At 39.7% G+C, this 24,549-nt stretch overlaps 3 protein-coding genes across 6 annotated transcripts in view; all 3 read left to right on the forward strand.

Moving 5' to 3' along the window:
- LOC147269433 (uncharacterized) overlaps positions 1-16,745 on the forward strand; it is a 36,244-nt gene extending 19,499 nt beyond the window's left edge. The window contains exons 3-7 of one of the 2 annotated variants that reach the window (XM_086184870.1): positions 8,333-8,383; positions 12,818-12,987; positions 13,419-13,532; positions 14,759-14,916; positions 15,281-16,740. In XM_086184870.1, coding sequence (XP_086040996.1) covers positions 8,333-8,383; positions 12,818-12,987; positions 13,419-13,532; positions 14,759-14,916; positions 15,281-15,319 — 532 coding nt within the window. In that variant the 3' untranslated portion in view covers positions 15,320-16,740. Of the gene's footprint in view, positions 1-8,332; positions 8,384-12,817; positions 12,988-13,418; positions 13,533-14,758; positions 14,917-15,280 lie in introns of both variants that reach the window. The other variant, XM_086184877.1, reaches the window with a different exon arrangement.
- Positions 16,746-16,815: 70 nt separating this feature from the next.
- Positions 16,816-20,821, forward strand: uraha (urate (5-hydroxyiso-) hydrolase a). 2 transcript variants are annotated; one of them, XM_086184920.1, is made up of 6 exons: positions 16,902-16,944; positions 17,726-17,763; positions 18,537-18,634; positions 19,234-19,373; positions 20,094-20,229; positions 20,405-20,821. In XM_086184920.1, the coding sequence occupies exons 3-6, from the start codon at positions 18,581-18,583 to the stop codon at positions 20,492-20,494; spliced, it is 420 nt and encodes a 139-aa protein (XP_086041046.1). In that variant the 5' UTR covers positions 16,902-16,944; positions 17,726-17,763; positions 18,537-18,580; the 3' UTR covers positions 20,495-20,821. The 2 variants fall into 2 exon arrangements, with proteins under 2 accessions (XP_086041039.1, XP_086041046.1); XM_086184913.1 differs by lacking the exon at positions 17,726-17,763 and having other exon boundaries at positions 16,816-16,944.
- A 341-nt stretch (positions 20,822-21,162) lies between these two features.
- On the forward strand, positions 21,163-24,383 carry pdcd5 (programmed cell death 5). 2 transcript variants are annotated; one of them, XM_086184924.1, is made up of 6 exons: positions 21,163-21,351; positions 22,252-22,292; positions 22,593-22,654; positions 23,047-23,138; positions 23,623-23,694; positions 23,773-24,383. In XM_086184924.1, the coding sequence occupies exons 1-6, from the start codon at positions 21,286-21,288 to the stop codon at positions 23,818-23,820; spliced, it is 381 nt and encodes a 126-aa protein (XP_086041050.1). In that variant the 5' UTR covers positions 21,163-21,285; the 3' UTR covers positions 23,821-24,383. The 2 variants fall into 2 exon arrangements, with proteins under 2 accessions (XP_086041050.1, XP_086041051.1); XM_086184925.1 differs by lacking the exon at positions 21,163-21,351 and adding an exon at positions 21,696-21,798.
- Positions 24,384-24,549: the final 166 nt, after the last annotated feature.

Consider the following 24,549-nt stretch of genomic DNA (forward strand, 5'->3'; position numbering starts at 1 on the left):
TCCCTGCCAGGCTGATCCTACGAGCTCACTGTATCAGTCAGGAATGTCCACACCCTGACAGCTGTGGGAGAATCTGACTCATTCCTCTCTCTGTCCTCATCCTCCTTGTCTCTTTGACAAATGCTCCACTCATCCTTCCTTGCTCTGTCTGTCCGCTTCACTTTATCCACTTGTGTTTGAGGTGTTTTGGCAAGGTGGTCCTGCCTCTTCCTGCCACTTGAGTGTGTGTTTACTGTCGCCGAATAGACCCGGAGCTTCAAGTGTACAGGTCGTGTCGACAAGTCAAAGAGGAAATAAAATCTCTCACTTTTAATGATTTTTTTTTTTAATTGAGTTTCCCTACAGTTATCTTATATCTACTATATGTTCTCCTAGAGCTTTCCTAATTCTGATGTTATGTTTGCACTCGAACCCTAGAGGACTGTCGGACGAAAACCAGGAAAGACGACTGCTATCTGAAATATAGCCCTCACCTCTGCACATCTGTCCCTCAGACTGGATAAACTGCTCTTAATCTAGCCTTGATGTACTTACAACACACGTTTATGAGCTCCTCAGCTCGCCATTACTCTAGTACCTCTTATGCTCAGGCCGCGAGCTGTAAATCACCACTTGTGCCACGTTCAGTTTGTCTAAATGATGCAGACCGGTGAGCCAAGCAGTAATGGACATCAAGAAGCAGATTACATGGCGCTGTGTTATTGATCAGCTGCTATCCTGAACACCTGATTGATTAAATTGTGTGTGTGTGTGTGTGTGTGTTCCCTGAATGTTTAAGAACATTCTCAGGAAATAATAAAGGGCTTAGAATCACATGTAGAAATAATATGCATTGTATATGTAATTTTGTAATAAAATACAATTTTGTAGATGTCTCTTCTGCACGAAGTATCGCTGACTTTCATTTTTACCGGGCTGTGTATGAAAAGATGAATGTGAGGGAAATGGAGAGAGAAAAGTGTCTGTGATTAAATGAAAGGGGAGAGGATACCTAGAAATTGTGGGAGAGGGAGAATGAGCTGCCAGCGTTCCCTTCATCTTCCCCTCCTCCCCATCAAAGCCGCTCTGCTCTAGTCTCCATCACACTCAACCTCAACATCCAGCGTGGGCTCATTTTCTTCTCTTTCTCTCTCTTTAATTGTCAATCCATGACAACAAATGTTTTTCTGTTTTTTGTTGTTTTTTTTTTAGCAAAGGGAAAGAAAACAATCCCTCTGTACTGTTTTTACACACCGTAATCTAATTTCTTCTTGACTACATGCTGCTGTCAGTTTCTCTGTGTAGGTGCAGGTTGTATTCCAATATGTTCTCTCTTGATTATTCTGCTCGGTTAAATTTCACCATGACACTTGGTAGGAGGCCGTGTTACACTCTGTGTTTTTTTAGCTGCAGGAGTTTTCCAGTCCCAGTGAAGATAAAAGCAGAGGAAAATACTTGGCTCACTTGAGTGCGCTGATTATACAGTGTGTAGAAACATGTTCCTGAAGTCGAAACACAATTCAATTTGAGCAACAACAAAATTTTCATCCATTTCTAGGTTAAGCACAGTATATTATATCTCCTCTGTTTCACTGCCCTTTACAAATAAACTCCTTTTTAGAGGAGGTTTCAGAAAAGTATTTATTGCTAAGATCTATAGTCACAATGAATACATACAAGTATAAAAAGTAGGGTTTTTTTGATTTTTTTTTTTTGTTTTTTTTAAAGGAGTCAAGTGAAATATGAATTGCTTAGCTTCATTCAGGAAAAACTCAAGAGGACTGAACTCATTCGGTGCATGTTTCAAACGATATCACCATTTTATGTTCGCTGATTCGAACGAGTTTTATCGTGACACACAAAACAATTTTTTTCGCTGAAAAAAATGAGGAATGATGAGGAAATCTCCGCTTTGCAGCTCCAACACTGATTTGCAATACACTTTAGGTGTTTTTTTGAGGTTGAGCAGGATTTCAGTTGTGAACCTAAGGTCAGGCTGGTTGTAGGCAGGAGGGCGAGAAAGTTGGATTTTAGAAAAGAAAAAAAAAAACTACAAATTTTCAATTCACATTATGAGTGAACTTCATTTTTGTGCGGGATGTGGAGGTGTAGCGGGGCCATAACTAATTATTTTTAATGCAGTTATCTTGAGATAACAAGTTAATTATCATTTAAGGTTATTATGCTTGTTTTCTCATAACAGGTTAATCATCTCATTAGCTCAACAACAAAAAGGCAGATTTTCTTGAGATAGTGACTTCAGTTATCACCAGAAAATGGCTTGTTTTCTCTCTTTCTAGATATCGAGTTAATCACGAGTGCCTGGTTGCTTTGACCAGCTGTCAGCGAGTTTTCACCTCTGAACACTAACCTGTCTGCTCCTGAAGTGAGAAGGATTGATCTGAATATTTTCTCTAACCGAGTGACACAGTGCAATTCCTGCTCATGTCAGACGTTGAGTGAAGTTTAATTTGATGGCTACTCCTTGTACTGAGGGCTTCATCTTAAAACAACTGCTTCAGTTTTCAAGCGGCCATCTCAGCATGCTGGCATGGCACTTTTGATCTCCGATCAACAGTAATAGCTTTTTAAGTGTGGAGGAAGTGACATTTGATTTTCTTGTGATAACAGGTTAATTAATGTCTTGATCTCAGAGACGGCGAGATAAATTAACCTACTTGCATGAGAAAATTTGCGTTGTTATCTCAAGATAATGCAATAATTAACGTGATCTTGAGATAAGAGCATTTAAATAATAATTACAATCCCAGCCATTCTTGGCTTCCGTACAGGGACATTTTATCATCTTTTATTCATGTTGCTTTTTCCGTGCTTTCATCAGTTGGATTTGCAGCCTGTTTTACAAGACATTTGTTTGACCAGCACAGTATTACAACCACTTCTGACCTTTACCTTTGCATTTCAAATACAGAGTTCTCCGAGTCCCAACGGAGAATTTAAAGCAATGAAACAGCTCTGGAAACGAGAAGGTTTGTAGGTGCCAGTCCTTTGTTGGTCTGTTCAGTCCTGCGATGTTTATTTCTTCCTTCCAACCCATCACACTCACAACATTTACTGCTCCTTCTTATTTATCATGTTTGCAGAGTGCAAGAAGCAAGGCTGTCTGCACACTGTATACTGGACATTGGTAATAGAACATTTTATTTGGGGACTTCACCTGTGTTACTACTTTTTTTAAGTGTGTACTCAGGTCACACATTTTTTTTTTAGCTTATTTTAGCCCAGTGCAAAATAAATAGAAGTTTTGAGGGAATATAAAGGAGTCTTGAGATGTAAACTGTCCATTGAATTTGTTTAAAATTCTACTCTCCCTCAATCTGCCTCTTGTGTTTGGACACAAATTCAAACAATTTAGGCATGCAATCAGGTATTTTGTCCTGTCCTTGCAAAGTAATTAGAAGAATTATATATTTACATGTAAAATCCTCTGGTAGCTAATGGAAAAAAGCCAGAGCTGACGTGACGAGCTCTCAGTGCTTTGTAACCCTAACCCTTTGTTCGGAGAGTGTCAGAGTCACGGAGCAGCTCGAGTTGAGCCCCTTGGTTGAAAAAAATATATAAATAATCACAGTTAACTGCATTATGTTTTATCTTAAAATCATTCTTTCGATGAAAAAAACCCACATTTTCTAGCATGTGTGGACAAAGTTGAGTATGACTCTGAATCTTAGTCTGTTAACTTGTAATGTTTAGATATGGTATTGTACAGACTCATATGATTATATTTTACGGCGTTACTCGGACTGCAGGAACGAGCATGAGTTTTAAACCGTTTACCATGTTGCCTGCTGGGAAATTTCCGAACAAACCGATTTAAGAAGCCTGTTGCTTTTAAATTGGTGGATTTTTTTCAAACATGATGAGACTGAGTCTGAGAGATATTATCACACAGATATCAGTGTGTGAGATTGTGCAGATTCTTGACTTTTGACATTCCCTTAATTCAGCGTGTTGTGCTGTTCACCGATTATATAAAGGACACCAATTATGTAAAGGACACATTCTCCTCCATGCATGATTTTCGAATACACCTCTACGCTGATGATAGCCTTTTATTCCGTGTCATTGATTTTGTTCAATTAGTCATTTTATTAGCTTACAAATGAATAATCGTCCCTGAAATTGTTTAAGTGATCTTATGTGGTTCTTCCTCTGCTGTTGGGGGATTAGCGAGGTTTGTTACTGCAGCATTCAACCAGTGACGTTATCAAGCAGGCGACAAATGCTCAACTTTTTGTACTGAAACAAAATGGCTACTAATTATGATATTATTCAGTAAGTGTGAGTAACCTGCCCAGTAACAGCAACATGAAGGTGGTATGTTTTCATCTTAGACTGTGTTTGATATTTGTGGGGGGGTTCGCACAGCTAGTGTATGGGGTTAACAACAATGTTTTTACTCTTAAATTCTGAAGTATATCGGAAATGAATGAAGCGGAATAACAACAACTTGATATCAATCAAAATACCTCTTGCGAAGTTTATTCTGTGAATAAAATTTTGAGTTAAATCAAGTTATTGCATTTCATTGCAAATGCTTTGTTTTCTGATGGGGATTGATTTATATTTGCATTAGGTGAAGGACCTCTCATGCTTCTTAGTCATTCGTTCAAGGCAGTAAAACAGGTCACTGGAGGAGATCCAACATAATTATTAAGATTATGTTGGATCTCGTTGACAGTGCATCACCAACGGTAAAAGCGGATGTGTGCGGATCAGCAAGTACAAATAAAACATTGCAGCAGGTGAACTGTAATCCAGAGTTCTCATCATAAAAATGAATTATCATATTTTCCATTCTTAAAAACCTACTGTAAGCAGCAGGATTTTATATTGCAGTGCGGTCCATCATCATAACCTCATAGAAAATTCAGATCCAAACTGCAGGTCCTTCAGCGCACTGCATCTTAACTGATTTTGCCATATTTTTTGCCACTCTTGTGGTTACTTTTTCCTTATTATGTCGTCATTTGAACACATTCAATTACTCCCCGTATTCATTTACTCATCCGGTCTGATCACTGCACAAATAGGCAGTGCAAGACAATCGTGAGCACCAAAGTTGTGGTAATACAACGGAAAACTAGCAACATATTAAATGTCACATTGATTTATTGTCAGTCAGATTTAAATTACATCTGTCAGGGCTCAAACCAATTGCATTACAATTCAAGTATCGTATCTCACACACACACACACATACACACATATCTTTCAGGTTCCTCTTATATTCAGCTGCTGTAAAATGGGGATTCTGTGCTGTTGGTGAGTGTGAACGTTGGTGGAAAACTCTGGGATGCTTTGTTCACAAAAAGCAGCTCGTCTTACACATGCACACACACGCTGAGGCAGGGATGATTTATAGCCAGCCATGTCTAATGGATTGCTTTGGCATTTGAAAAATTATGAAAAGAAATTAATTAGCCTTTAGTGACCCTTCGTCCATCTGTCTCTCTCTCTCTCTCTCTCTCTCTCTCTCTCTTTCTCTCTCTCTCTTTCTCTCTCTCTCTCCCCCCTTCTTTCACACACACACACACACACACACAGCCATACACACAAAAACCCACACAGGCCCTCGGTCACTCAATTGGAAGGTAATTAGAGTCCACATGTGCTGTGTTTGTCACAAATTTCCCTGCAGTGACTCTCATGAAAATACTTGTTTACATCCTATCATGACGGTAGCCCAGTGACATGTTTTATTAGCCATCATCAAGTAAATTATGAATCATTAAATATTTCTTATGAAACAGTCACTGGTTGAACCAGTAATGATATGATTAACTTATCATAACTGCTGGATTGAATTCTAATCATTCAAATAATGAACAATAGATGGTTTGCTATGTTATTGAGATGTGAATTGTTGAGCGTTCATCGATAATCTATGATGGTGCCACAAGTATCCATCTGAATTTCGACCTTCAAAATCACAAGCAGGACCACAACAGTTTATTTTCTCTCCATCTTGCCTTCGTGTACACGCTTAGGAAGAGAAATATACAGCCGCTTATTCACATAATTTCTCATAGCTTTAATTTCCACCATGGCTGTTGCTGGAGTTGGAGATTGAGGAGCATTTCTTCATTTTTCCAAAAGAATTCACTCATCATTTTGGAACCAAGTGCATAAGTTGTTGTTTTGCATTTTAAATAGATGATGTTATCCAACCATATGGAATCAGTGTGTTATACTGAAGAGTGTTAGGAGAAACTGTAACATGAAAATGTAAATTAGCGATGGGATCTTTACAAATCAAGACATAGTGTCCTGATTTTTTCCCTTTTTTTTTCCTTGTTGTGTTCACTATGTAATGTGCTACAGAGAACAATCAATAAAATACTAATGGCAAAAAACAAAAATGCTAATGAATATTCAATAGTCTCGGAATGCATAAACGGCTGAAAACAAGTGAATTTTGTGACTGTGACATGGCTAACAATCATATTATGTAATGATGTAGAACTACCTGCAATAGATTAAAAAAACACAATTATTGTAACGTCAATTTGTCATTTCAAAACAAAAATCATAGTTCGTTTGTAAAAAAAAAAAAGATTTGTATTGAAACAGAATTTACATGCAAGTACAAAGCCGATGGAATACAGCAGACAATGCAACAGAAATAAAGGGGGGGGGGGTTATACTTCTCCTCTAACCGATGATACGGGCTGTGTCGGCCACAGAGGCCTGATGGGTGGTAAAACAGAAAACAACAGGCCATTTCTGCACTTTGGAAGGTAAACCATGCAGTGAACGGCACGGAAAAGAAACAAGCAGAGTGAACAGCAGCTTAGTTCCCCCTCAGTGGAGACTCTGGTGAATAGCTGTTATTTTCTGTCTCACTCCAGGCTGAATTCACTTGGAGAGCAGAAAGCTTTGCACACTTGGGGCCGGTGGAGCTACTGTTTCTGTTTCTCCTCTGTTTCTTTGCATCTAGGCGTAAAGGATATTAAAGGAGATGGTATACTATAATCAGAAATGCCAACAGTCTGACAAAAACAGCGAAATAACGTGAAATAACTACATCGCCTACATTTGTTTAAGAATAACAGAGGGCGGCCTACAAGTGAGGCTTTGCTGGTTTAGTTGTGTTTTTTGGAAAGTTTGCCACTCAGACATTAGCACTTATAAATTATTTTGCAGTTGCTGGTAGAAAACCAGCTGGTGTGAGAGTAACACTGCAACATAATTAAGGTCCACATTAAAACAGGTTAACACACACACACACACACAGAACCTGAGATGGTTTCACATTTGAAAGCCTATACCAGTTCCTCCTGACATACTGCATATCACTCTGAAGGGGACTGCGTGTCGGGGAATTCTTGCACCAAATAAAGACTTTTTAAGACGACCTGTGAGTTCCAGTCATCTATCACATATCTTTTCTTTTTTGTTGAGCCGCACGTCAACAACCAGGAGCTTCACTGCCTCCCTGAGGTACAGTTAGGCAGATGGCAGTGTTAGTTTCTCAAAAATATGAATATTCTTGAACCAAAACATTTATATTTGCCAACTTATTTCAATACTCTTCTGATTAAATGATATTAAGCTGTCACTGTTCTGTAGAAAGGGTATGATATAATGAGTACTCACCTCCACACTGTCAGTTATGAAGTGACTGTCAGCTCTGGGAAGAAATAAAAGAAAATTCAATTGGATATGACGCTCCATTTTCTGATAAAGAAAAAGTAATCAGGAGTTTCAAAGCATCTTCCAAGAAGGTTTGAGAGATACTGCTTCTAAGAAATCTGCTGTGATTGAGAGGCCTCGAATGCACATCCAGAAAACCCACTTTTTACTATCTCTTCACTTACTTACTAAAATATAAATAAACCCTAAACCTGAACCAGAAAGAACAGTGAATTATGGATAGAGGATGAGATAAATGGAAAGAGAGACTAGTTCAAACTCCAGATGAAGAGTGTTAGCAACCTTAGCAGCACTGTGCTGGGATTAGGGAGAAATGCTAAGGTCTAACACACCACAATATGATCTCGATCAAGTTTAATGTCCCTTTTCTCTCTCTGTCTCTGCCTCACAGCTCACACGTGGAGTTGTGTTCACTCGGCGCTACACTTTCAAGAACCATTTTTATAGATTTTCCACCTTGGATGCTGCAGCTGAACAAATCCAATGTCTTTTTCCAGTTGGCTAGAGACCATGAACACTATATTCTTTCCAGATGAAGTGATTGTACCCTGTAACTCTGTCGTGACTCATACACACACATATTTGCACGCTGAAAGCAAATCTTGTAGTTTTTGACGAATACTTTACTAACCACCAATCCCCTCCCCCCCCTCCCTCTCTGTCACCTCTCCTGCAGAACCGAGTTCGACCTGGACTATGACAGCTATCATGAGGACTACTATGACAGGTAGTGTCAGAGAGTTACACGCATGGCGGGTCACACTCCTTATTGCTTGTCTGTGTGTTAGCGGAGGCTACAGGAGGAGGCAAAGGCAGATTCCTCACCCCTGCTGTCTCTTATAGTCTGCTCTCTGTTGTTGTCTGTCACAAAGCTGTCTCACCCACCTTTTACCACTCAATAACTATGATTGCGCACACAAACGCGCACGCGCTCAAAAATATATGTTTCCTTTGCTGATCTTTGCTACACAGTTCTATTTGGCATTAAAGGCATTTTTACTCCATTCTCAGTTTTCTTAGCTCAAACAGACTTCAATCGTTTTTAAATGCTGCAGCTAAAGTGAGGAGCTCTTCTTGAATTTTACGGTCAATATATCAAGCTTTTCTTGCATGAAGAAATCAAAAATGACCCTAAATATGTGTGATGGCACGATCACGTGTCTTGGTGCACTGTTGAAAGGTGCTCAGGAGGTGTGGCAGAGAGATAAACACCATCCTTCCAAACAATATTCCCTTGCTTTGTGTTTTGATGATAATGGTTGAGAGCACTGCACCACACCATCTGTGTTCACTGTGAAGGCCATAGCATAAGATTCACTCTACTAGCAAAGCTATTAAATCATTCATTTAACACCAAGGCCTGGTATCAATTATCTTTTCAATTTTAATTCTCAGTTATTAACAGAACTTGAATAATGGAGTGAAGAAACATAACAAATAATGCTGTTTCCAGAGGTCAAAGGTCATCTGAGGCTAAAGGTAGATTCAGTTGTCAGAAAGCTTATGGATACTTGAAGAGCCAAACAAGAGGCTCTCGTTAGAGCTCATAAGCTCTGCCCCACAAAGTAATGGATGTGCATCATCTTGGCAACAACACCAACAATGCTAACAAAAAGAGAAATATGACGCAATACCACTTGATAACATTGTTGTTAGAAACAGCGAAATACAGAATACAAATGGACATCACAACAGACCATGCTGACACTTCCTGAATCACAAAATAATAGTTTAAAAACTGAAAGTGTTCTCAAGGTCAAGCATCCAAATGTACCATTAGTAGCAATAAAATAGTGATGACATATGGGCATAACACATGGTAGAGAATTCAGTTAGTAGTCCTTCTTGTGTGTGTGTGTGTGTGTGTGTGTGTGTGTGTGTGTGTGTGTGTGTGTGCGTGCGCGCAGTCTGCTTGCAGCTTGCAGCAGTTCTGTTCGTCCCCGGTCGGTCATGTTCCCGGCAGGCCCTACTTTCTCCACCAGTGCTTCCACTTGAATTGCCACAGTTGGTGCCTCTCATCTGAGGTAGTAGCCATCTCAGTCTAAATGTCTCTCCCATATCTGGTCGCAATCAAACATGAGGTGACTGATTCCTCGGAGGTCATGGTAGTTGTAGGCTAAACACGCTTCAACTTTACAGAAAAGAAAATAAAGTCAACACAAACAGTAATGGAGAACTATTCAGGCATCAAGCCACTGCATCCGTTTGCTATCGTGGTCATGCGGAGTAAGATTACGCAAGCCAAGACGTACAGTTCAGGAAAAGAATGTGAGGTCTGTCATTGCAGACGCTGGCATGGCAATAGAATGTTGTTTACATTTCATTAGTGGAGAGGATGTGGAAGAGGGAGAGAAACCACAGACGCTCCCTGTTGCTGATTGTGGCAGATTGGCTGGAATAGTGTAGTGTTATGCAGCATGATCTGTGCCACTTTGTTTCCCATTCACAGAGCCAGAGCTGTGTATCAACAGATTTAGTTCAGCAGCACACACACAGAATGGACAGCAAACGGATCATAGGAGGAAATTTGCTGAATTATACTGTACTGGATTACACTACATGACTATAACTTCAATTTTCCATCTGTCTGTGGTCTCCATCAAAGCAGATTGAATACAAATGATTCTTATTTTGAGTTAAAAGCAGTTAAAGTGGACTTCTTGTGTTTGGTATGACTTTGGCCGTTCCTTTACAGAGTTTTCCATGTTACCTGAGAATGTAGTCTAGTTATGTAAATGAGGCAGCTCGGCAGACTGAGCGGCTCTGTATTATTGGTCTGCCACTGAAATTGCTTGGGGACCTTCTTACATCCCCCAGGCCTCACTCATAAACACACACACACTTTGCCTTTCTCACACATATTAATGCTCTGCTGCTCTGAGTATTAACTGTCATATTTCCTTTGTAGCTGTTTTTTTTTTAATTTGGTTTTCCTTGCTCTGCATTTTTCTGTCTGTTCTCAGGGGAGAACACTCACCAATGATTTTCAATTTGTTTTAAAACACTGCATGGTTATTCCCCATGCTGCTGGCATGGCACCTGTGTGTGTGTGTGTGTGTGTGTGTGTGTGTGTGTGTGTGTGTGAGAGAGAGAGAGAATGCATATTTATATTTACACGTGTTTGCCAATGGGCGTGTGGGGACTGTATGTGTGTGTGCATTTCCCTTTTGGGGTCCGTTGTTTGTGCACATGGATGGGTGAGAGAGAGAAATGACTGTTATTGTCCACCGTCCTCTTGTGCGAACACGAAAGAAAAGTGTCTTTCAACAGAAAGATAAGAGCTGGAGCTGACAAAGCTGCTTTCCGCGTGGGGTCTAATCCTCAGAGACAAACACTTTTCTGTAATCCTCTCTCACTGTCTGAGCTTCCATTCTCTGAGATGACACTTGAAAGCCGGTGTAACAACACATTGTCTATGTGCCCCTGCAAACTGCTCCAAAGGACTTTAAACTCACGTACGTCTTTGCTCTCTGTGTCTCTCTACGCGGACAATGTTCAAAGCCTCTAATCTCACACACTTATGGTGGCCTAATATACTTCATCTTCATGAGACATACAGTAGTCGTTTGTGTGTGTGTGTGTGTGTGTGTGTGTGTGTGTGTGTGTGTGTGTGTGTGTGTGTGTGTGTGTGTGTGTGTGTGTGTGTACTGCAGGATTTCGGTTAAGTTCAGAAATCTCTCTATCAAGCAGAGAGACTTCAAACAAGAGAAAAAGACTTCTCGGGAAACCGAGCTTGGTGTGCCTGTCTAACAGCTCAATCAGTGAGTCTATATAACACTGAGTCCTTGCAGCTGACAGCCTTCCTCCCTGTTGTTTTCTCGCCATTTTCAGCAGAGGAACTTTTTACTCCTCTAGCTTTGCTAAAACTACGTGCACATCATGTTCAGGTGGGGGTCACTATGCTATTCTCACATAGCATCATGATAAATGGAAAATTATGTTCAATTTGAATTGCTTTTCACCGGGTCTTGGGTGTCAGTGAGTCGAGGTCAAGTGGGTCAAATAATTCTCTATTTCAAATGCAACATCAACTCTTTTTCTACTGAAACATGAGCACAAAGACACAGTGACGTTTCAGTAACCACTACAGAGTTTGACTGCGATACACCCGCTGTCACCAGCACTACCAGCCTGCTGGTGAGCTATTGATTGGCCCTGACAGAACCAATTACATTCACTGACAGATAGAGACATGGAGCTGTCCACAGGGAGGAGGCAATGCCAGCATAAGAGACGGGGGAGAGAGAGACAGAGACAGAGACACAGAGAGAGGCAGAAATGCAGGATAGAAAGAAGACAAAGGAACAAAGAATAGAAATATTCATATTTATATACTTGAGCTGCTGTTTCTGTTCTCTGTTCAACAAAACTCAGCATGACTTTTGTTACAGAGTTTTGATCCACTAACACAGAAACAATGGTTCGTCTAAAATAAAATAAATATCTCTGGTCAAAGAATTAGCCAGTAAAACCATACGCAGAGCTGTCACTGTCTTACCAGGGGGCAGTATTCAATTAAATAAAGATTTCTACAAGTGTGGAACTCCAACCTTCTTCATTAACTCTTTTTCAAAGAAAAGTAAAAGAGGAACAAATGGGTGAAAAATAGACTGTTTGAATCAACCCTTCTTTTGTTTAAAAAGTTCTAAGGTTTTATTTAAGCCCTGGAAAGATTTCTAACCTCACCTGCGCGTTCACTTTTCAACAAAAACACGCATTTGTGTTTTGTTTGTGAGTTAAAAGTGATGACGTTTTTTTTTTTGTTTTTTTTTTCATCCTGAGTATTTGTCCGCCCCTTGCGTTTGAGCTGAAAGATCAAGATTATGGATTGAATCTTGTTGTTTGGGGAAAAACAGTGTCTTTTAAATGATGTTAGACATTTGACCGGTGATTTTTTAAAGGTCAGTAGACATAGAAACAGCAGCGGCTGTAGTCCGTCTTCTTGTCTGCAATCTATTTATGTTCCAGTTCTATGATATTCAGCAGCATGAAATGGCGAGACGTTTTGTTTTCCAGTCCTGTCATAAAACATTCGGCTGTCTTGTGAGCAGTCTCAGACATGTAAAGCTAACACATGATAAAATACCTCCCACTTCCAAGTTCAGTAACATGCTACAGTTTAACATGAGTTGTCATAAATTTGTTTCTAATACATTTTTAGGATGTACGACTACCAGCGTGTGCCAGCATCCTTGTCTCCGCTCCCCCTGGGACCAAGTCTTGCCAAGCGAGCCCGATCTTCATCCTACTCCTCCAGGCACAGACGCAGCCGAGACAGAACCCACTCCAAAAGCTCCAGAGCCCACTCCACTAGTTCTACCACAGCTAAGTGTAAGTAATAGGAATTGCACAAGACTTGTTTGATATGAAATACATTTAATTATTTAAACGGTATCATTTGATCTTTTTTTTTTTGCTTAAAAATTTGCTGCATGTGGTTTATTGAAATCACGTTATGCGGGCATGAAAATGAATACGGGGCAAGAAAAGCTGCATTCTCTCCAGAGTTGCATGAAGCCTTCAAGCTTGAATGGCAAATCTGACATACAAATAAAGTCTGCACATGGTCCCCAAGATGTTGATAGCATCAAAGATACTGCAAACATTCATGTTGTAAGCAGCATTTCAAACTCTTCCATAGATTCTGTCATATAGGGTCCATTTCCATTCAGAGCTGATCCATTTAGAGCGTTTTCTTAAGATGCTTCCCCCTCTGCTATGTCTTAATCTTGCCTTCCTTCTTGCTTTCTCTGCCCCTGCAGTGGGCATGGAGGAGTTGCAGGTGATTAAAAAGGAGCTGACTCTGATAAAGACACAGATCGATGGGCTGCTCGACAGTCTTGACAGGATGGACACACAGCGGAGTGACCACAAAGGTGAGCGCTCATTCAGAAAGACATTGGGGGCAGCTGGGTGTGAGATCAAATGATAGATAATCTATTCTCATATCAAAAACATTTTAAGGCTGACTCCAGTGAAATGCTACTCTCAGATTTCTGCTTTATTAGCTCTACCAGCCACGACCCAATTTCAAATGACTCAGGATCAGTGCCGCGGGGAGGCTTGGGGGGAAGGGGGGGGGGGTCACCAAGCTGCCAAAGCTGCTGATTTTGCCTGACAAATCAAATATTTCTCTCTAGTCATGAATTTGAAGAAGAAGAAGAAAAAAAAAAACCATATCAGGTGTGTGTGTGTGTGCGTGTGCGTGCGCATGTGCGTGCTTAGCAAACAGTGTGCTTGAAGAAACTGACAGATGAAGCTTAAAATACAGGAATAATGAAGAGTGAGGAGAAGAGCAGTTGAAGAGGGAGGTGCTGTTGCTGCCCCCCAGTGGACATTTAAACACAACACATTTGATGCATCCGCTAAAAAAGCAACAGCCTAACGAGTGAGCAGTGTCTGTATCCGCGTGCTTTTGAAAGAAATTGACTGAATTACTTCTTAATTAGAATGCACTATACAGTCCCTATGCAGGATTTTCTGTAACATTATAGCTCCTGTAACTACATGAATGTTTAAAACGACAGATAGTGCTGTAACCTTGAACCCCGTAGCCACCAAACTAAATATGTAACAGCCAAAGGACTAAATAGATGAAGCATTTTCAACCCCACTCTCCCTGACATCTGATGCCAGTCAGCAGCACAGAAACGGGTGCTTTTTTGTCTCAGGGTGACAGGAAACACACATTTTCTTCAGATTTGGACCAACACAAAAAGCAGGAAGTTTCCTTCACACCAGAGTGTTGTCCTAAAGTCAGTGGGCATCACTTATTAAGGGCTCTTATGCACAAGTTTGTTCTTACACGCTAAAGGACTTTATTCCTCAACTTAGTCTTACAAACAGGAAGCTGTGCCTGGTGGCTATTTGTAACTCCTTCCTCCTGACCATTATTGTAACCTCTGTAACTGTCATTCACCCTTGCAGGCTTGCAAAGGCTATAATTTTCCAAGGATACACAATAGATGTCAGTAGCAAACTTATAAATAGCCATCAGACATGGCTTCCTGTCTGGAAGACTTACTTTAAGGGCCAAAAAGGGTTATTTGTGTGTAAGATGTGTTTTGGGATTGTGGTACATCAATGTTTGCTTGTTTCGTAGGGTCTCCCCTGAGAGAGGGTAGTCCAGCTGGCTCGCCGTACGCGCTGTCCGCCAGCAGCCCCGAGCACTCCCTCTCCTCCCTCTCTCCACCCAACTCCCGTCATCGAATCCACAGGGAAAGCCCTGACATGAGGGAGCCTGATGATGACCACCACACGGTAAAAAAAGCCTCTGTGCTCACTGTCGTCAATGATTTGAAGTGCATTAGCAATGCCTCTTTATCTTATATACTCTCACATACCAATTAATTATAATTTGATACAGTATAATCAAACTAGCCCGCAACAAGTCCTCTTTGAGGCTGTTGAACTGTTCTTGCTTACAAGGATTTCTAATATAAGATTCAGTAAGTTATTAGAGTTAACGTTTGGTCTTGAATGACATGCAGTACGGTATGTTTCATTTGCACTGGCATGAGGAAATTGAACTTAAGTCATTGTGAGCTTGCAGTTTCATGAACTGTGTCTTTGTTTGATCTCACTGATGCGTCCCTGTTCCGTCTCTCTGTTCCGTGTGTGACAGATGAGCAATCACAGCTCTGACCTCGAAGAGGAAATATGAGGGTTGAGAAGCAGACGATGTAGAGGACGTGGATCAAGTGCCAAACATCGAGGAAGAGAATAACAACCATCAAGCCAACAACCCCTGTCAGAGGCGCCGCTGAGGACACACATATCAAATTACACAGTACATCCAGTTGTACGGCAGCACCATGGTTTCAGCGACCGTGAATATTTAATTAAAACAATCAGATGGTTTATATGTTCCAAATACTCATACATGCCATTGAGAGCAGAGTGATAGGCAGGACTGAAAGAGTAGTTACAAGAGACATTTGAGGCAGTGTAAGTGTGCTTTCCTATTGTGCTGCACCAGACTGTTTGCATGATCACAATTATTCCCAAATGTTGCAGGTTTATCTTTGATATTTCAGATTTAAAGATATCTACAGTCCACAGCTGCTTATACTTTGGGTTCTTCAAATAACTTTTATCAGCTGGACATCCAACATGGGACCAAAACCCTTAAAATATCAGTCAAAAGACCTAAAATTCAACATGTGGATTTTTACGTTGACATTTGGAAGATGTTGGATTTTTTTTGTTTGTTTGTTCGTAGCAAAACACGAGTGCCAGCTTTATTCATCACTCAGTTTAAAATGGTAATTAAATCTTGATCACCCGTCGCCTCACCTACAGTCAACCATGTAGGACGTCGGCGGCCAAAAGGGTTCCTGCTGGGATTTGACAGTATGACATTAAATGTTGTAATTTATGTAAAGTTGTGAGGTTCTTATCTCAAACCCTTTCTCCCAGGAAAGACACAAAAAATTCAAAATTGTTGTTTATAGAGTTTTTCTTAATTGAGCAATGCAGCAACAATATGGAAACGGGAATAATCCAAGTTAATAATGATACCATGTTAATGTAATTTCCACATTTGAGACCCAAATGCAATATTGTGTGAATGAAAAGAATTTCTCTCTGAAAAAGAAATCTGTACCCGCTAAATCATTTAAGAGAGCTTTTTGGTGACACTCTGCTCACATTTCATAACCCTACACTTACGATATCAGACACTCAAAGTAAATCAAGAGACAAGATATTCACATTGTGGTCATTCATGACGGAGAGCGGTTGTTTTCTGTGTGCATCAGTGTGTGATTCTTCTAGTTGTGAGTCTCTGACAAGCAACTTGTAACACCTTTCTGGACTATTTCCAGTACTTCAAAAGAATTTGAGGAATGTTAACACTCTTCCACCATGTATTTGGTACTAAGTTGTTGCAAAGGCCCAGGTCAGTGTGTAATATTGTGTATTATTGTAAACTTTAATGTAATTGTTAAGCTGTCTGATTTCAATTTTGCTTTTAGGGACTTCTTATTTGTCGTTCTGTTTTTTTTTTTTTTTAAGAAAACAGTTGTGTTATTATAATTCCTATGGTGGCACATGTTTTTGTTTTCATTCTTATGAACCAAGTGGAAATACTCATTGTCACAGTAGTAAAAGTATTTTCATATTGACTATGAATATAACTCATGAGCGTCTGTTTCATTAAGCCGGAACACACAGAGTTGAGACACTGAAAGCTGTATTGCATCATATTTGTATGCAAATGAGCGTCTCTTCCGTTCAAGCTCTCGTCAAACCAGTTCTCACAGTGCTCATGAAGCTCAGCGCTGCCAGGTAAGCTTCACTTCATTTCACAGAAATGGAGCTCATGTGTGTGTGATATTCTCCCACACAAAAGGATCCAACCAGCTTCTCCACGGACAGAGCACCTGCACCACAAAATAATGTTGTCTTAGACTGCTACTTCTGATTAGCTATGTGCTAACTTGATTATGGATACATAACTTAATAGTGTAGCTCTTCTAGACCTCCAAAATGTTATCAAACCAGTTGCATCCGATGGTGTTGGTGAATCGAGTCATTTTTGCATTTATCTACCATTTTACAAAGTGGATACGAACCAAATTTTTGTTCAGGGTTACACCTTGTGACCTCTAGGTGGCACTGTAACTTCAATTCAGCTTGATGTCTTCATGCCAGGGCTCCTGTATGGAAAAATAGCATACATCAACAGACAGACAGCAAAATCAAAAACTTGGATTTCATGAGGAAGTTGAATAGATAAAGAAACTGAGAATATTTCTGTAGAATGGCACCAGCCTTTCTTTTTGTAAGCAGCAGTTTGAAAAAACAACTTAGTCTGAAGATGAGTGAGGAAAAGACAGAAGCTATTCATGGACATAATAATAACAAATAACACAATATATTGGTTTGTTTATTTGCCAAGTTCAACATGTTTGTGGTTAGTTAATAAGCCGAAATAGAATGTTGTCCATAGCTGGGAAATCATTTTAACAATGGGATTCATGCTGCTTGATGTTCATTCTAAAAAGCATGAACAGACATTAAGGTTAGCTGAAACATCCATCTATTTTCTTCCACTTATCCTGTTAAGGGTCATGGGGGGCTGGAGCCTATCAGAGCTTCCTTCAGGTGAGAGGCAGGGTTCACCCTGGACAGGTCACCAGTCCATCGCAGGACCAACACATAGAGACAGACAACCATTCACACTCACAGTCACACCTACGGTCAATTTAGAGTATCAATCAGCCTCGTCCCCTCTTGATGTCTTTGGACTGTGGGAGGAAGCTGGAGTACCAGAGAGAACCCACACAGGAACAGGGAGAACATGCAGACTCCACACACAAAGATCCCGTGCTGGGACTCAAACCCGGAACCTTCTTACTGTGAGGCGACAGTGCTGACCACTGCGCTGCCGTAGCTGAAACAGATTATTTACTATTGAAATAAAAAAAACTTCATTATAATATGATCAGAAATCCACATTAGACTAGTAAAACCACCTGATTGTCTTGTGATCATATGTCTGCATGTGTCAACTGCTGCGGTGTACATCAGCGAGGAAATCCACTGGATTGCTCGTTGCAATCACCACTGTGATTAAACTTGTCGAAACTTTTGGTTTAGTTTTGTAAAATCATTTAAAACAAACAAACAGACACTGAGCCCAACAACACAAAAATAATTAAAAAAAACAACAATATCCCTAATTTGCCACAGCTTCAAAACCATCTTATGTGATCAACCATTTACACCAAGTCCAAAGGGCTGAGAGTAAAAGAGCTCTTGCACAAGAGGCCTTCTGTTGACAGAAAGATAAGCTCCTGAACACCAAGTGTCATGCTGAAAATGGCAGAATGTAGAGCTGCGCGCTGTTAAAATTAACCTTAAAATTCCATTATTAGGTGAAGACTGCTGACCCACTTTTGGTTTGAATTCATCAGTGCACATGAGTGCAAAAAGGCTACAGCAACTCAAGAGTCACATTTTGCCTGAGCAGAAGGTAAGCATCAACTCTTGATAGAATATTTATTTACATCTAAATGCAAAAGCATATATCCTTTACATTTATTGTATCGCAAACCTATGCTCTTTTGTAGCAATGACGTGAGTTATGTGAGAGAAACTACAACCGGACAAAGTCTTTATTTCAAACAAACAAATTTGGAAAATGCATGTATATGACATAACCAGCTTAGTCTCACATTTTGAGGCTTCCTTACACATTATTAACGCCTACTGTAGCTATTCAGTGTTTTCCTTTTACCTATACATGCCAGATTCCAAAACGCATGATTAAACATGCTACTTTTTAATTTAATGTTTTTGAATTAAAGAAAATTGCGGAATAAATTCTATAATTTTCCTCAATAAGCATTTTCACCTGAAATTTCAATTCTGCATTCTCAAATAACTGCATCACTCCTACACAAGTGAAGTTTCACTCTTTTCATGGCTGATTTTATATTCTTGAAGGACGCTCAAAGCACTAAAATTGAAATACACCAACATCCTGTTTTTCACACAGTGGCTGTGACATTTTTGATATCATTGTCTGATATGATTGTGTCGTATTTAGAATCTTGCTTGCTTGTTTTGAAGGTCGAGGCAATGGCAGGCTCACCCAGTCCTCTGACCACCCATGTGCTGAATACTGCAAACGGTGTCCCCGGTTCAAACATGGCCATCAGCCTACATCGACAGGACCCGTCAACTCTGGCCTGGTGTTTGATTAACAATGGGTAAAACACTACAAGTAGTTCCAAACTGGTTGAGCTGGGAGAAGTTCCTTAAAAGAAGGGACATGTTGGTTCCACATGTGATCTAAGACTAATTCACAAGGCGTTCTAGCACTAAAAGTAGTTCATTTGACAGAGAAGTCTTGCAGACCTTCTCACGAGGTGCAGTTAACGTTCCTCTTTGCATTCGACTTTTAGAAAAATTCACTGAGAAAAACCCTCTAAAAGCACACTTTGACAGCAAATGACTTAAAGATTCTGTGTAAAAAAAACAAACAAAACAACTATTACTCCTTTTTGAAAATCGTATTTTAACTTCATGATCTCTCTGAGCCTCGTTCTCAAGAGAGGACTGATAAGGACAAGACAGTAACAGACGGACAAGGGAGAAGGACACCCATAAAAAGTGACAAGTTTCTAATGTGTGTTTAAACCTCCAAATATGAACAAGAACCCCAAAGGTACAAACCCTGTCCATAGTGTTTAAATGTAATTTAAAATCCCAGAAATGAGGCAGGATATCTTCAGTCCAAAATGAAAATGCATGTTGAAGCTCTGATGGAATATTGACAGCATTCATCAGTTATTCATCAAAACACATTTATCCTTTTTCATAAAAATTTGATCTATTTTTCTCATGTGTAATTGCACTTTTTTTTTTCTTTTTGAGCTGCAAGTGCTCTACATAAAGAGAATTTTTTTACATATATATTATCTCAACAGAACCACCAATGCTGATGGCCGTTGCCCAGGACTCATCACGAAACAGTTGTTTGTATCTGGTGTGTATAAAATGCGATTTGAAACTGCTCCGTACTGGGAGAGCATGGGAGAGACCTCCTTTTACCCTTATGTTGAGGTGAGAAATGGTTCAAAATAAAGTGAAATGCTATGTCGTCATTTAGTAACCAAAGCCTTCTCTCGGTGAAACTGTAAATTGATATTTTTGATACCAATCACAGGTTAATCTATGACGCTGTTTACATGTATGTAATTTTTGATTACGTTCATGGATATTTTTGTTTTTATTACAGATTGTCTTCACAATAAATGACGCCGATCAAAAGTACCATGTTCCTCTGCTCCTGAGCCGCTTCTCTTACAGCACATACAGAGGGAGCTAGAGAGCACATAGATGAACAACAGGAGGCCACCTCTCTCTGTCCGTGGTGACCAACAGACCTTTTCACCCTCGGAAATATTCATCCATGCACTAATTGAACTGTTACACCAGCACCTTAGTCATATAACTCCATTTTATTGCTTCTTACTTTTAAATTTTGTTATACTAAATAGCCTAGGCATCTTTAAAACTAAAAATATTCATACTTACTTGCATAATTTACAGTGGTATATCGCACATTTACGCCTGTTGACAACACTCATTTTAGAAATGTGTAAAAATACCATTAAATATGATACAACTTGTTCACTGCCAAGTGTCTTTTTATGTCACAATCCAAAAATGTTTTTTTCCCACATGACATAAAGAAAAAAATTAACGGTGTAGACGGATTTAAATTAATAATGTGAAGATTTGTGTTTCTTCAATCTCAGAATTCAAACACAAAAATAAACAGAACAGCGATTAATGGCCTCTTATACGAAAGAGGAAAAGAATCGGGAATATTGGGATGTTTGGTGTAAGATAGAATAGCCCACTGCTATTCCACACGTATGAACATGTTCACGTCTATTGTTATGACTTACTACTTCTTGGTAGGTTTATTTCCACCATCCAATCCTTATGAGTCGGAATCGGTGATCCATAGCTTTCGCCTGAGGTAGATCAGTTATCGGTGTTGATTACACTCCCTTGAGCTAGACAGGGCCTTACTCCTGATGCGAGTTTGTGTGAAGCTACACCATCCTCTGTCAATATTTGTGGTTTAACGTTACACAGTGATTTTACACCATGGCAGACGACGAATTAGAAGCAATTAGGCGACAAAGAATGGCGGAACTTCAGGCAAAGCATGGGGTAAGAATGAAGTTGTAGCGGGGAAACGTGTTTGCGTCCACCGTAAAAGGAGGTGCCCAGTTCATGATGCTGCTAGCAAGTGTTGCTAAACCAGTAGCTCAGCTGTCACTTGTGGGATATTCATAGCTCATCTTGACAACTATGCTCAGTTTCAATGAATTATAACAAGGTAACCATTAGCAAGGAGGAAAAAAATACTGCCACAGCTAGCTAGTTACTAGCTAATGCCCCCCTCTGATGGGGACTGACCTAAATTGTCCAACTGAAGTCCAACCATTAGCTGAATAAAGTAAGCACCTTTTGGGCAACAGTTATTTTAAGTTGGGTAATTTTTTATTTCATGTTCTTCATCGTCAGTGCCATGAGAAGCCAGGACATTATCGTTAACTCAGATGCTGCTTTTCTACATCATGGAAAGAAAGACTGAGAAGCTGTAGCCCCGTTATGGTTAAGTGTTAATGATGGAAACACCATCGTTATTTCCTCTCAGCTCATTGTTTGACCGATGAGAGCATTTGAGCTCAGTTAAAATCAGATGTATTTCAATTATTATGTAGCTTCCTTTCCAGGCAGAACAGTAAATTTGTTTGTCACTGTAATTGATTGTGAAAGGATTTTTGGAACTCTTAAGTCGTTCATAGTGTAGTCTCCAGAGCCTGACATTATTTACGTTTAGCTAGCAGATAAGATTTTGCCACTCATTTGGTTAACCATTGGCTAAGATTTGCTAGGGAATGTAGTTTTCATCGAATCATCAAAATGAGCCTATGACACGAGAAACATTTAAAAGACAAAGTTTTATTGATAAATATGTGAGATTTGGGGTGGACTCGCTGGTGTAAAGACGTCTGCTGATATAAGAACTTGGGCATGATGGTGCTGTTAAACCTTCCTTTTCAGGATCCTTCAAATAATCAGCAGGGAGAAGAAGCCAAAAAAAGGTAAGGTATTTTTATGAATATAACTGTTTTTCCATAGTTCCTTTATATTGCCTAGTTTATGCCATTGAAATTAAAAACATGTATGTAGTGAAAGATTACAAAATTTTGTGATGATGAAGATTGTCAACAGGTACATGGATCCAGTTGAAAGTAACGTAATGGAAAGTATTCACTATAAACCCATCAGTGTAGATGTAAGGGAAAGCCTGTGTTCTGATGGCTTCACCTTGGAATGTAAATACTTGACTACTACTATTTACTGTAATTGGTATTTGTCTTTTTTCCCTTTTTTAATCACAGAGAAACAGAAATGAGAAACTCCATGTTGGCTCAAGTTCTAGACCAGTCTGCACGTGCCAGATGTAAGTGTGTGCTTAACACATAAGTATCAATTTAAAAACACTAGACATGGCCTGCTGCCTGCCACTGCAAGTTCTAGTTATTGAATACGGGATCATCGTAAATCAAAATTTTGTAGCTTATCGACAACAGCACCATACCGTATTCATGAAAGCATTTCAAGAACTCGTTTTCTGAGCTGTGGGAAAATGCCGTTTATTTAAACTGTATTGTACAATTGGTCTGCGACGGACTGGCGACCCGTCCAGGGTGAACCCCGACTCTCGCCCAATGTCAGCTGGGATAGACCCCACCCCTCGCGACTCTTAACTGATAAGCGGTATAGAAAATGGATGGATGGATGGGATGTACAATTGGTGGATTGTATTGACTGTGGATTATTTTCTCTTTTCAGTGAGCAATCTTGCTTTAGTGAAGCCCGAGAAGGCCAACGCTGTTGAGAACTATCTCATTCAAATGGCTCGTTTTGGAACATTAGGAGGAAAGGTGAGACAAAATAGTGTTCATAATCAATACGTAAAAGCAATATTCTGTAGTTTTGCTACAACTGAGTTACAGCAGTGTCCTCTTCTGTTACTAAGTTGTAAAATAAAGGATACTGACACATGGAAAGTCTGTTTAGATAAGTCAAAGTTTGCCATCACAAGGTTCATCAACTCTTGGGTGAGATCAACATTGGTTAAAGGGATAGTTTAGTTATTTTGATGAGGGGTTGTGTGAGACACTGATGTCCAGTCAGTGCTGCTGTGGTGTGAGTACCAGCAAAATCACATTTTTTTAGCCACTGTGTGGGGGAATACTGAGCTCCAAAAATTGTAAACGTGTAGTGGGCAGGTAAAGAGACTTATGTACTTTTGATGGTTAACTGGGCATCAGTGTCTCACACAACTCCACATCAAAATAACTGAACTGTCACATCAAACCTTCTGAACAGACCGCAGTCATGTAATGTTGTAATTTTTCCCTTCAGATTTCAGAGTCTGGCCTGATCGAGATCCTCGAAAAAGTCAGTCAGCAAACAGAGAAAAAGACAACTGTCACAGTAAGTTTAGAAATGTCAAAGATTTTGAATTTGTCCTCTTGTCTCGTTCATTTTTTTTACATGCTGTGTACTTTTCAGTTCAACAGACGGAGGGTATTGGATTCTGATGATGAGGACGATTATTAACTTTCAATGGGAGCTTTGGAATTAGTCAAGATTCTCAGAAATGGGAGATGTGCTTCAGTGGGACTCTTCTGGCATCTTTGTGGCTGGTGGCAACCTGGGTTGCCACACTTTACTGCAAACAACATACTAAAAGTGAGGAATAAAGGACATAATGGCAAAATTGATCGGGGATAGAATAGACAAAGAGGGAAATCATATTTTTTTTGCAGGCTCTTTTCATTGACTTCGTTACAAAACTGCACTGCATATGTTGTACCCCAACAGCACAGAACACTGGCTGACTTTTAAGTTTATTTCTTTACAGCCATTGTGGTTCACTTCTATTCCTCAAACATAGGAGGCTAGAAAAGTTGATACTTTTCTGTGAATATTACAGTATGTTATTCTTCATACAGGGCTAGCATCTGGACGAGCCTTGGATGTTGAACTTCAATATTTTCTTTTCTCTTTGCAACATGTATCTTAACGGTTTACATAAAAATAAAAAAGGCCTTAACGTCCTTGTACTTTACAAGTCAGTTATTCCGACAGTACATGTTAAACCCTCCTGATTTTTTTTTTTTTTAACTCAATGCGAAATGGTCAACATTGGTTGTAACATTAGAAAAAACAAACTCTGTAGCATCATAACATATCATCCTCATCCTCGCTAGCTGAGATAAGTTTGAGTGATCAGTTTGGCTGTTTGACAGTTCTTTTGTTCTATCATTTCAGCAATGTCAAGTTTTT

Source organism: Aulostomus chinensis, chromosome 2 (assembly GCF_037954235.1).
Source record: "Aulostomus chinensis isolate RoL2024-O1b breed Wild chromosome 2, RoL_Achi_v1.0, whole genome shotgun sequence".
Classification (NCBI taxonomy): Eukaryota; Metazoa; Chordata; class Actinopteri; order Syngnathiformes; family Aulostomidae; genus Aulostomus; species Aulostomus chinensis.

What these genes read in the sequence shown, in the direction of transcription:
- pdcd5 (XM_086184924.1), top strand. Translation starts at nt 21,286, where the DNA reads ATGGCAGACGACGAATTAGAAGCAATTAGGCGACAAAGAATGGCGGAA. An exon ending in AACTTCAGGCAAAGCATGGG is followed by an intron (nt 21,352 to 22,251) that starts GTAAGAATGAAG and finishes CTTCCTTTTCAG; the next exon opens with GATCCTTCAAATAATCAGCA. An exon ending in GGAGAAGAAGCCAAAAAAAG is followed by an intron (nt 22,293 to 22,592) that starts GTAAGGTATTTT and finishes TTTTAATCACAG; the next exon opens with AGAAACAGAAATGAGAAACT.
- uraha (XM_086184913.1), top strand. Translation starts at nt 18,581, where the DNA reads ATGAGTGCAAAAAGGCTACAGCAACTCAAGAGTCACATTTTGCCTGAG. An exon ending in TGGTGTTTGATTAACAATGG is followed by an intron (nt 19,374 to 20,093) that starts GTAAAACACTAC and finishes TTATCTCAACAG; the next exon opens with AACCACCAATGCTGATGGCC. An exon ending in CCTTTTACCCTTATGTTGAG is followed by an intron (nt 20,230 to 20,404) that starts GTGAGAAATGGT and finishes TTTTTATTACAG; the next exon opens with ATTGTCTTCACAATAAATGA.